Raw genomic sequence first — 12,710 nt, forward strand, 5'->3', positions numbered from 1 at the left:
GTGATGGAGGCAGACCGACAGTGGATGAAGTACAGGAGTTCTGTGGTAGCTGGAAGGCCACCAGTCATTTCACCCCACCTGGCCCTGCTGTCTGCTTTGACGAGTCCCAGTCTGGAGTGCAACGCCCCTTGCCATTTCCAACTGAGGCAGAGTGCTTCAAGTTGTTTCTGACAGAGGAGCTGGTGGGAGAGATAGTTGAGGAGACCAATCGCTATGCCTTAGAGCTACAGGAGAAGAGAGAGCCAGGAGTGAGGGGAAAACTCGCTAAATGGGTGACAACCACAATTAGTGAAATGTATACCTTCCTGGTGAGAGTCCTTCTCATGGGAATAGTAAAGAAGAACTCCCTAAGAGAATACTGGAGCACAGATCCTATGTTTGCAACTCCCTTCTTTGCCTCCCTCTTTTCCCAAGATCGCTTCCTAGTTCTGCTGCGATGCCTGCATTTTGTCAACAATGCTACTGCCATCCTAAGTGACCCGTTATACAAAATAAGAAATGTTCTTATCAGCCTGACATCAGCATTTGGTCGGGTCTTTGTGCCATACAAGGACCTATGCATTGATGAGTCCCTTATGTTATGGAAAGGTAGGCTGGCGTTCCGTCAATATATTCCCTCCAAAAGGCGCAGGTTTGGAGTCAAGTTCTTTGTCATGTGCGACGTGAAGACAGGATTTGTCCAGGATATTATAGTTTACACAGGGTCCACCACTGACATCAAACATTATGAGGGGCTTGGGGTGTCAGGGTCCGTAGTGATGACCATGCTGGCTCCTCATCTCGGCAAGGGACACACTTTGTACGTGGACAATTGGTACAGCAGTCCCACACTCTTCCAGCATCTGCTCTCCAACAGCACAGGGGCCTGTGGCACAGTCAGGTCGAACCGGAAGGGGATGCCGGCATTCGGATGCGGGAAGATGCAGAGAGGGGAGGTGGAATTCCAGGAGAACGGTCAACAGCTGGCAGTAAAGTGGCATGACAAGCGAGACGTCCATGTCCTCTCCACTGTCCATACAGCAACCATGTCGGCCACAGGGAAGGTGGACCACCTGACCGGAGAGAGAAAGATCAAACCAGATTGTGTGCTTGATTATAACCTCAAAATGGGGGCCGTGGATAAGGCAGACATGATAAACAGCTTTGTGGAATGCACACGGAAAACGAACAAGTGGTATAAGAAGATATTTTTCCATCTGATCGACACTGCTGTCCTCAACGGCAGCATAGTTCACCGCCAACTAACAGGTGAGATGATTACTGAACAAGGTATTTTTGTAATTGGATGTACAGTTCACATACAAATCCATTATGCAATTATAGTGACAATATCTCACCCACCTACCCACTGCCTCATCATCCTCTAACTTTCCTCATCCTCCCCACTCCCTCATAGGTAAAGTAATTACCTACCAAAAATACAGAGAGAACCTCATGAGAGAGCTGCTGGAGGAGCACCACACCCCTCGGCGCCCATCCACTGGGGGTCGTCCTGCTGTAGACAATCCCCTACGCCTCACTGCACGACATTTTCCCTGCAAAGTCCCTCAAACTGCTTCTCAAGGTAGTCGCACACGGAGGCATTGCAAAGTCTGCCTGTCTGGCGCCAGGAGAAGTAAGCAGAGGAAGATGACAAAATACATGTGTCTAGCTTGTGATACACCTCTATGTATTTCACCATGCTTTGAGGAGTATCACATGCTCAAGCATTATTGAGCACATCTGCAGCAATAGGTGACTGACTGACCCGACATGTGACTTGACAGTATCAAGGCATAGCCATGATACTATGCCTTAGAGATGGGGGTGGAAATGCAGTTGTTGTTCAGTCACTGCATGGATATTAAATATGGGTTATGCATATTCAGTTTTTTGTCCTCTAGTAAAACAAGTTGTTGAACCAACTACCAGTACTGCAATAAAATAGATGAATATTACATATTGGCATATGTGTTTTCTTGCTGTGTTTTCATCCAGTACAACTGTTAAGGAGTGTACGTTAGCATACAAAAGCTGTCCTCATTCTTCAGCTCCAAAGATGTCCAGCTCCAGTTATGATATTGGCAAATAATGTTTCTGGTTTCTGAAAGTACAGAATAAAGAGGAATTATTCATTAGAATGCAATATAAGGATATAGCAATAAAACAATACTACAAAGAAGTAACATAATAAACACTGCTATAATTTTTTTTTTATTGCATTGACAAAATCACAGATTTGAGTTATAACAGTAAGAAACTAACTTTTGAGCTCCACAAGGGGGCAAGGCAGGGCAGAACAGAGCTATGCTGAATAGACCAAATAAACAAACCATGGTCATATTTTTTATTTATTTAACTAGGCAAGTAATTTAAGAACAAATTATTATTTACAATGATGGCCTACACCAGCCAAACTCGGACAACGCTGGGCCAATTGTGCACTGAACTATGGGACTCCCAATCACAGCCAGTTGTGATACAGCCTGGATTTGAACCAGGGTGTCTGTAGTGCCATAGACCTGCGCCACTTGGGAGTCATAAGGCCAGGGTAGCTTCAAAATACAACACAAGCTAATAGTTTTCTGACGCAACTAGCATTGTTTTACAGAGCTAATAGAATAATGTAGCTAGGTAAGCATGATTGACAATAACACCATAAAGGTTATAAAATGTGTAACGTTACCTCACGTGTCCGCAGTTATAAGGAATATATTATGATCTACAGCTATAGCAGAAATGGCATACGGAAACTATTATTATAACTATTATAACTTAATAAGGCACTTACTTTGATGGAAACGCAGCCTGGATTTGAACCAGGGAGTCTGTAGTGACACCTCTAGTACTGATGTGCTGTGCCTTTGACCGCTGCACCACTTGAGAGTCATAAGGCCAGGGTAGCTTCAAAATACAACACAAGATTATATTTCTCTGATGCATTTAGCATTGTTTTACAGAGCTAATAGAAGAATGTGGCTACATAAGCACGATTGACTATAACACCATAAAGGTTATAAAATGAGTAACATTACCTCACGTGTCCGTGGTGATAAAGAATATACACAAATATATTAGTAAAAATGACTATTTTTATGTGAATGAATGAGGAGGCGCCTCCTCATTCATTCACATAAAAATAGTCATTTTTACTTTTGCGGATAATTACATTTTTGGGACATTTCTGACATGGACAAAATTCCCCAAGCACTTCCCAATTGTTTGTGCAGTTCACATCTGCAGACATTTGTTCATCTCCCGTCAGAACAGGATCTGCACACGTGTTCACATTTTCTATTCCACATTTATATTGTAGTGTACTGTATGTATGGAGCATAATATATTTGTGTATATTCTTTATCACCACGGACACGTGAGGTAATGTTACTCATTTTATAACCTTTATGGTGTTATAGTCAATCGTGCTTATGTAGCCACATTCTTCTATTAGCTCAAACTGTTTTTAGAAAATAAAAACTTGTTTGAAAATCATTTGAAATTGAAGTTAAAACAACCTATAAATATAAACAGGCTGCGTGCTTTAGTTTGAGGGCAGCGCGGATAAAATGTACTGTTACGTATCAATCACATTCTGGAATGGAGAGAACATTCTAACATCACGTGCATAACAAAACTCACGCTGGGGCGACCGTTAGAGATATTTGGAACTCACGCATGAAAGGGTTAACAAGTCCAATACAGCAAATGAAAGAAACATAAACAAAAAAAACAAGCTAACACGTTTGGAGATGCCCCAAACATATGGAAGAAGGTACTCTGGTCATATGCGACTACAATTTAGCTTTTTGGCAGTCAAGGAAAACGCTATGTCTGGTGCAAACCCAACACCTCTCATCACCCCGAGACAAGCATCCCCACAGTGAAGCATTGTGGTGGCAGCATCACGCTGTGGGGATGGTTTTCATCTGCAAAGACTGGCAAACTGGTCAGAATTTAAGGAATGATGGATGGCGCTAAATACAGGAGCGCGCGTCATGAGACCAAGGCTCTCTGCCAGACCACTGACTCAAAGAGGTCTCATGAGCCCCTCCTTTATAGTAGAATCCTCATTCAAGTTTCAAAAGACGGTTGACATCTAGTGGAAGCCGTAGGAAGTGCAACCTCATCCATATATCAATGTGTATTCGGTAGGCCAAGCTTTGAAAAACTACAAACCTCAGATGTCCCACTTCCTGGTTGGATTTCTCTCAGGTTTTCGCCTGCCATATGAGTTCTGTTATATTCACAGACATCATTCAAACAGTTTTAGAAACTTCAGTGTTTTCGATCCAATACTAATAATAATATGCATATATTAGCATCTGGGACAGAATAGGAGGCAGTTCACTCTGGGCACGCTATTCATCCAAAGGTGAAAATGCTGCCCCCTATCCCAAAAGGGGGGAACATTTAAATGTCTTGGAATGGCCTAGTCAAAGCCCAATTAGCTCAGAGCTGTCCTTGCTGTTTTTTAGCCGCTCCTCAACTCCTAACGGGGTGCTAACATTGTTCTTTGAAATGAACAGCTTTGCCCCATGCTATTGTTTTGACATTAATATCTGAAATGTTTTTATATAGTTGAATCATCCAATGTGAATTCAGTTTGGGTTCTCACAGTAATTGAGACTATTGGAAGTTACCAGTGTCAAAGCAGAGCAGGTTTATAAGGGATTGAGTGCTTTGTTGATGAGAGAGCTGTTGCGGTTGAGCTCCAAGGTCACTCTGCTCCCTGAATGTTTCTCTCAATTAGTTTTCCATCCAGACCTTGTGGGAGTGATTTGTCTCACCTACTGTGTGCAAGAATTGAAAACCCATTCACAGCCTCACAGTGCATAGGAACATATCATTATGCATTTTTTGTACACCCAGCTTAGTTACCTGTTAAATAGTTTGTACATTTAGTCAAATTGCTAGAATTAATTAATAGGAATGAGATTTTTCATTTTTGTAATTTTTCAAATGTAACCTTTATTTAACTTGGAAATTCAGTTAAGAACAAATTATTATTTACAATGATGACCTACCAAAAGGCAAAAGGCCTCCTGCGGGGGTGGGGGCTGGGATTAAAAAATATAGGACAAAATACACATCACGACAAGAGAGACAAGACAACACTGCGTAAAGATAGACCTAAGACACAACAACATAGCAAGGCAGCAACACATGACAAAACAGCATGGTAGCAACACAACATGGCAGCAGCACAACATGGGACCAGCACAAACCAGGATACAAACATTATTAGGCACAGACAACAGCACAAAGGACAAGAATGTAGAGACAACAATACATCACACAAAGCAGACATAACTGTCAGTAAGAGTGTCCATGATGAGTCTTTGAATGAAGAGATTGAGATAAAACTGTCCAGTTTAAGTGTTTGTTGCAGCTCATTCCAGTCACAAGCTGCAGCGAACTGAAAAGACGAACGACCCATGGATGTGTATGTTTTGGGGACCTTTAACAAATGTGACTGGCAGAACAGGTGTTGTATGTGAAGGATAACTGCTGCAGTAGATATCTCAGATAGGGGTAGTGAGGCCTAAGATGGTTTTATAAATAAGCATCAACCAGTGGGTCTTGTGACAGATATACAGAGATGACCAGTTTACAGAGGAGTATAGAGTGCAGTGATGTGTCCTATAAGGAGCATTGGTGGCAAATCTGATGACCGAATGGTAAAGAACATCTAGCCGCTCGAGAGCACCCTTAAACACAATCTATAAATTATATCTCCAAAATCTAACATGGGTAGGATGGTCATTTGAATTATTAGTTTGGCAGCTGGGGTGAAAGAAGAGCGATTACAGTAGAGGAAACCAAGTCTAGATTTAACTTTTGCCTGCAGCTTCGTAAGAAGCATTTCAAGGTCCTGGAGTGGTCTACCCAGTCTCCAGATCTCAACCCCATAGAAAACCTTTGGAGGGAGTTGAAAATCCGTGTTGCCCAGCAACAGCCCCAAAACATCACTGCTCTAGAGGAGATCTGCATGGAGGAATGGGCCAAAATACCAGCAACAGTGTGTGAAAACCTTGTGAACACTTACAGAAAACGTTTGACCTCTGTCATTGCCAACAAAGGGTATATAACAAAGTATTGAGATAATTTTTTATTTTTTTGTTATTTTCCACCATAATTTGCAAATAAATTCATAAAAAATCCTACAATGTGATTTTCTTGATTTTTTTTCTTATTTTGTCTGTCATAGTTGAAGTGTACCTATGATGAAAATTACAGGCCTCTCTCATCTTTTTAAGTGGGAGAACTTGCACAATTGGTGGCTGACTAAATACTTTTTTGCCCCACTGTATGAGGTGACCTGTGGGGAGAGGGGCATTCTTCTCACCAAACCACATGACCTTTGTTTTGGAGGTGTTCCGAACAAGGTTAGGGGCAGAGAACACTTTGGGGAGGGGAAAGCTGAGTATAAGACTGTATCATCTGCATATAAATGGATGAGAGAGCTTCCTACTGCCTGAGCTATGTTGCTGATATAAATTGAGAAGAGCGTGGGGCCTAGGATCGAGCCTTGGGGTACACCCTTGGTGACAGGCAGTGGCTGAGACAGTAGATGTTCTGACTTCAATGCAGTCTTTGAGAGAGGTAGTTAGCAAACCAGGACACAGACCCCTCAGAGACACCAATATTCCTTAGCCAGCCCACAAGAATGGAGTGGTCTACCGTATCAAAAGCTTTGGCCTAGTCAATAAAAATAGCAGCACAACATTGCTTAGAATCATGTGTAATGGTGACATGATTGAGGACCTTTAATGTTGCAGTGACACATCCATAACTTGAGTGGAAACCAGATTGCATACCAGAGAGAATACTATAGACATCATGTCACGTTCTGACCTAGTTCCTTTGTTTTAGTATGGTCAGGGCGTGAGTTGGGGTGGCAGTCTGTTTTTCTATGTTGGTTTTTGAGTTCGGCCTTGTATGGTTCTCAATCAGAGGCAGCTGTCAATTGTTGTCCCTGATTGAGAATCATACTTAGGTAGTGTGAGTTTCACTTTTGGTTTGTGCGTGTTTGGGCCACACGGTACTGTTTCGTTTTGTTCACATTGTCTATTGTTTTGTTCCAGTGTTCCATTTGTTTATTAAAAAGACATGAACACTTACCACGCTGCACCTTGGTCCTCCTCTCTATCACCAGATGACATCCGTTACACATCAATAATGGTTTTCCTACACTTTTGATAAACAGGGCAAAATATAAATAGGCCTATAACAGTTAGGAACAGCTTGATCTCCCCCTATAAATAAAGGATGAACCTTGGCTGCCTTCCAAGCAATGGGAACCTCCCCAGAGAGGAGAGACTGGTTAAAAAGGTCAGAGATAGGCTTGACGATTATAGCGGCAGCAACCTTAAAGAAGAAAAGGTCTAAACGATCTGACACAGATGTTTTTTGGGGGTCAAGTTGAACCTTTTACGACTAGGGGGCGATATTTTTTTATTTTTATAAAAAACGTTCCCGTTATAAACAAGATATTTTGTCACGAAAAGATGCTCGACTATGCATATAATTGACAGCTTTGGATAGAAAACACTCTGACGTTTCCAAAACTGCAAAGATATTGTCTGTGAGTGCAACAGAACTGATGTACAGGCGAAACCCAGAAAAAAATCCAATCAGGAAGTGCCGCATTTTTTGAAACCGCCTCATGCCAATGACTCCTTATATGGCTGTGAATGAGCTACGAATAAGCTTACATTTTCTACGTATTCCCAAAGGTGTCTACAGCCTTGTGACGTCTTTTTACGCATTTCTGTTGAAGAATAGCCGTAAGGGACCACATTTAGCAAGTGGTCACATGATGTCTCCCGCAGAAAATCTTGCGTAAAATACTGAGGTAGCCATTTTTCCAATCACTTCTTATCAGAAACCAATTGCCTCGACGGATATATATGTTAAAAACACCTTGAGGATTGATTCTAAACAACGTTTGCCATGTTTCTGTCAATATTATGGAGCTAATTTGGAAAAAAGTTCAGCGTTGTAGTGATAGCATTTTCCGGTCGATTTCTCAGCCAAGCATGATCAACAAAAGGAAGCTATTTTGCCTTCAAATTTTTTTTGGGGGAAAAAAGGAACATTTGCTATCTAACTGGGAGTCTCCTGAGTGAAAACATCCGAAGTTCTTCAAAGGTAAATTGTTATGTTATTTAATTTGCTTGCTTTTCTTATTTTCGTGAAAATGTTGCCTGCTGCCAGCAGAGCCTAGCATAGCATTATGCCATGATAAACTTACACAAATGCTTGTCTAGCGTTGGCTGTAACGCATATTTAGAAAATCTGAGATGACAGTGTGATTAACAAAAGGCTAAGCTGTGTCTCAATATATTTCATTTGTGATTTTCATGAATAGAAACATTTTCTAGGGGTATTTATGTCCGCTGCGTTATGCTAATTCGTTTGAGGCTATGATTATGCTCCCGGATCCGGGATTGCTAGTCACAATTAAGGAGCTCCTTTAGCACCTCGGACTCAGTGACTGTCTGCAGGGAGAAACTTTGTAGTGGGAGCATTCGGGCTAGTCACGTTAGGAGGGGTGGGAAATGAGGAAATGTTGGACAGGCAAGGAGGCATGGCTGAGTCAAATAGGAATCGTGACTTAATGAACTGGTGATTAAAGAGCTCAGCCATGTGCTTCTTGTCAGTAACAACCACATCATCAACTTTATGGTACATGGGAAGCTGTGAGGAGGAGGGTTTATTCTCCAGGTCTTTAACCGTTTTCCAGAACTTCTTGAGGTTAGACCCACAGAGAGATAACTGCTTCCTAAAGTAACTAACATTGTTTGGCCTTCCGAATAGCCTGAGTGCACTTATTTCTCATTTGCCTGAACGAGAGCTAGTCAGCCTGAGTCTGCCAAGGCTTTTGCCAAATGCAATTCTTGAGGTGGAGTAACTCTGCAAGATCAAGGCCGAACAAGGGGCTGAACCTGTTTTTAATTCTAATTTTCTTTATAGGGGCGTGTTTCTTAACAATACCACTGAAAATGTCAAAGAAGAAGGTCCAAGCTTCTTCGACCGAGGGGATTAGCTGATTCTATATCAATTTACAGAGGCCAGGTCATGAAGGAAGGCTTGCTCATTCAAGTTTTTGACAAATCAGGACAGGTCATTTCACTGAGCAGCCATTACGAACACAGGCTGAAAAACAGTGATCACAAAGGTCATGGCAGAAAACACCAGACTGATTGATACTTATCAGGATTATTTGTGAGGATAACATCGAGGAGAGTAGCCTTTTTCTGGGTGTTTGGTAGTCATATATTGTGGGATTGGTAAAAATCTGAGAAAGATTAAGGAATCCCATTGCTTTAGGACTTCAGGTGGTTTAATTAAGCATTTCCCAATTAGCTCACCAAGCAGGACAAATTCAGATTTAGTGTAAGGGGCCAGGAGAGAGCTAAGGGCAGGTAGGGTACAGGCCGGTGCTGATGGAGGACGATAACACCCAGCAACAGTCAATGAAGAGCTATTTGAAAGTTTAATGCTTAAACCCAGCAAATCAAATTGTTTAGGGACAGACTTGGTGGAGACAACGGAGCACTGAAGGTGATCCTTGGTAAAGATTGCCACTCCCCCAACTGTCACGGTCGTCCTCCTCTTCATCTGAAGAGGAGAGGCGAGATGGATCGGAGGACCAAAATGCGGCGTGGTAAGTGTCCATGGTTCTTTTAATACATAAATGTGCACATGAACAACTGACTACAAAAACAAGAAACGTGTGAAAACCTAAACAGTCCTATCTGGTGCAAACACAGAGACAGGAACAATCACCCACAAACACACAGTGACACCCAGGCTACCTAAGTATGATTCTCAATCAGAGACAACTAATGACACCTGCCTCTGATTGAGAACCATACTAGGCCGAAACATAGAAATACCCAAATCATAGAAAAACAAACAGACTGCCCACCCAACTCACGCCCTGACCATACTAAATAATGACAAAACAAAGGAAATAAAGGTCAGAACGTGACACCAACTAAGAAAATCTAAATGTAATACTTGGAACTTATCGAGTTCACCCCTGCCCCAGTGCCGCCATTCAACGGCATCTTCAAACTGTCCTTCTGCGAATTCAGAAAGTTATTTAATCCTCACAAATTGTGTTACACCTAGATGGCTTTATGGTTTTACAATATATAAAGTACTGCATATTATTTCTGTCTGTTGGTGAGTTAGTCAGAGTTGTTCAAGTTCAGGTCTAGTAACAGTTCTCATACTAGAAATGTGATATTTCAAGTTGGTGCAAATGAAACAGATGTCAGGGTCAATGTCCTGACTTGTCTTTGTTCTCTTGTATGTTAGAGTGCAGTAGTGGTAGATGCACCACTGCCCTGGAGGATCAACTTACAGAGCCATGTTTCTCAGTCTGTGACCCGTATATAGTGATAAAAAAAAAAATCAGTAGAGACCCAGTTAGCTGAAACAGATTTAATCAGTTCTAGCTTTGATTTAGTGATCCTAAAAGGAGGAACACTGATATTGAGTGACCCATATTTACTGTCTATACTCCAGTGTGTCTGCCAGCCTGAACTCACGTAGTGTGAGTTGGCCTCCAGTAGCTCCTCAGCATCACTGTCCTCCATACTGCAGCCTGCAGGGAAACACTCTGCAGCACGCTTCTCTCTTACTGGTCTTAGGAAGTCAGCCGCTGTGGATTTCCTCAGCAGAGCTACAAAAACAACAAAAAACCCACAGAGGAATATTTGCACCAACACACAGTACTTAATGTCCATAGGAATAATGTCCTAAGTAACTAAAATATCAATGTCAAATGTAGTATCGGATGACAATTGTGATAATAGTGATAGAACCAAGTCAAATAATATCAAATCAAATATGAGTCTATTTTTACTCCATATATTTGTTTTTCTTTTGTCCTTGCAACACCATCACTTTGATATGGATCACCAGCTCTGAGTCTTACAGAGAGACAGATGTTACAATAACTTACTTGTATAGCCATTATAAGGTGCTTTGAAACCCTCATGTGGCAATTGAATGACAAATTCCATTACTTGTTTCTATTCAGTACTACCTGAGTGTTCTTGAAACACCTGTAACTGAGCTGTTTCCAGTTCAGGGGTTTAAAGATACTTATAATACAGGTAATATATGGACTCTTACCTGCTTCACAGATGTAGGTCATGTGCACCATAGCCAGCAGTGGCACCGCAATATCCATACACAGCCTCATTGCCTCTCAACAAGCAAAGTGCAATGCCCCTAAAAGCCCTAGCTCTTTGTATGTTACCTGAGAAAACACCACAACACCCCAGCACTGTTCATTGTGTGTGTGTGTGTGTGTGTGTGTGGATGTGCCATGAGCAGCTTAGTTTCAGATCAAATTAGCTTGTTTAATAAGGAAAACAATATAAACAATCACACATCACTGCAGTAATCAAACTAAAGAGCAGATATAAATGTAACATGGTGTGTATCCATGTAAATCCCCATCGCCACAACAGTTATGACACAGACTAGTTGTAAGTAACATATTTCTGTCTTTGCATTTAAAAAGTAGAAATTGCTTATCTGGCTGAACTTATCGGTAGTTATCGGTTTCTATAGTATAATCTAAAATAGGATACTTCCACTGCTGTATTTAGTTGCTTTGTAAAGAATAGCAAATTCTATTACTCAGGAGTCAGGACTGAATGTGGTCACTTTCATTATAGGTGTTCTGTTCGCTGTACCCTTTAGTTCAGGTTCACCAAGGCAACATTGAAACAATTTGGCTCCTGTGTAGCGGAGCACTACAAATCAGATCCTGAAGATTCTTGAGGATTAAGCACATAGGAGGGTGATAGTGGTTTGAGGACAAAGAGTCTTCTTGTGATGCAGAGTGTCGCATTACTCTACCCCCATAACTATGGGGCCAAAGAATTTAGTGAGGGCACAGGGGACTATGTCTAATGGTGTCTCGCAGTTCTTCTGTATCAAGGTTGGGGATGATTAAAAGTTTCACATGTTGGATATCCTCTCTGACTGAATTCCCAATAGAAATGAAACATTACTTTGCAAGCCAGCATAATGTGACTTGCAGGCGTATGTGTTTAGGAAGAACCCTTCAAAGATAAAAGGCTTCTTGTTAAAACTATTTCAAATAACATTTTATTTGTCACATACACATGGTTAGCAGATGTTAATGCGAGTGTAGCGAAATGCTTGTGCTTCTAGTTCCGACAATGCAGTAATAACCAACGAGTAATCTAGCTAACAATACCAAAACTACTACCTTATACACACAAGTGTAAAGGGATAAAGAATATGTACAAAAAGATATATGAATGAGTGATGGTACAGAGCGGCATGGGCAAGATGCAGTAGATGGTATCGAGTACAGTATATACGTATACATATGAGATATGAAATAATGTATTGTATGTAAACATTATATTAAGTAGCATTGTTTAAAGTGGCTAGTGATATATTTTACATCAATTCCCATTATTAAAGTGGCTGGAGTTGAGTCAGTGTGTTGGCAGCAGCCACTCAATGTTAGTGGTGGCTGTTTAATAGTCTGATGGCCTTGAGATAGAAGCTGTTTTTCAGTCACTCGGTCCCAGCTTTGATGCACCTGTACTGACCTCGCCTTCTGGATGATAGCGGGGTGAACAGGCAGTGGCTCGGGTGGTTGTTGTCCTTGATGATCTTTATGGCCTTCCTGTGGCATCGGGTGGTGTAGGTGTCCTGGAGGGCAGGTA

General features: G+C 41.6%; 1 protein-coding gene across 1 annotated transcript; it reads left to right on the forward strand.

Annotated features, from left to right (window-relative positions):
- The first annotated feature begins 293 nt into the window (after positions 1–293).
- LOC116374110 (piggyBac transposable element-derived protein 4-like) lies at positions 294–1,422 on the forward strand. Its single transcript, XM_031823897.1, has one exon. It carries the CDS (start codon positions 294–296, stop codon positions 1,365–1,367), a length of 1,074 nt encoding a protein of 357 aa, XP_031679757.1. The 3' UTR covers positions 1,368–1,422.
- Positions 1,423–12,710: the final 11,288 nt, after the last annotated feature.

Source organism: Oncorhynchus kisutch, linkage group LG5 (genome assembly GCF_002021735.2).
Source record: "Oncorhynchus kisutch isolate 150728-3 linkage group LG5, Okis_V2, whole genome shotgun sequence".
NCBI lineage: Eukaryota > Metazoa > Chordata > Actinopteri > Salmoniformes > Salmonidae > Oncorhynchus > Oncorhynchus kisutch.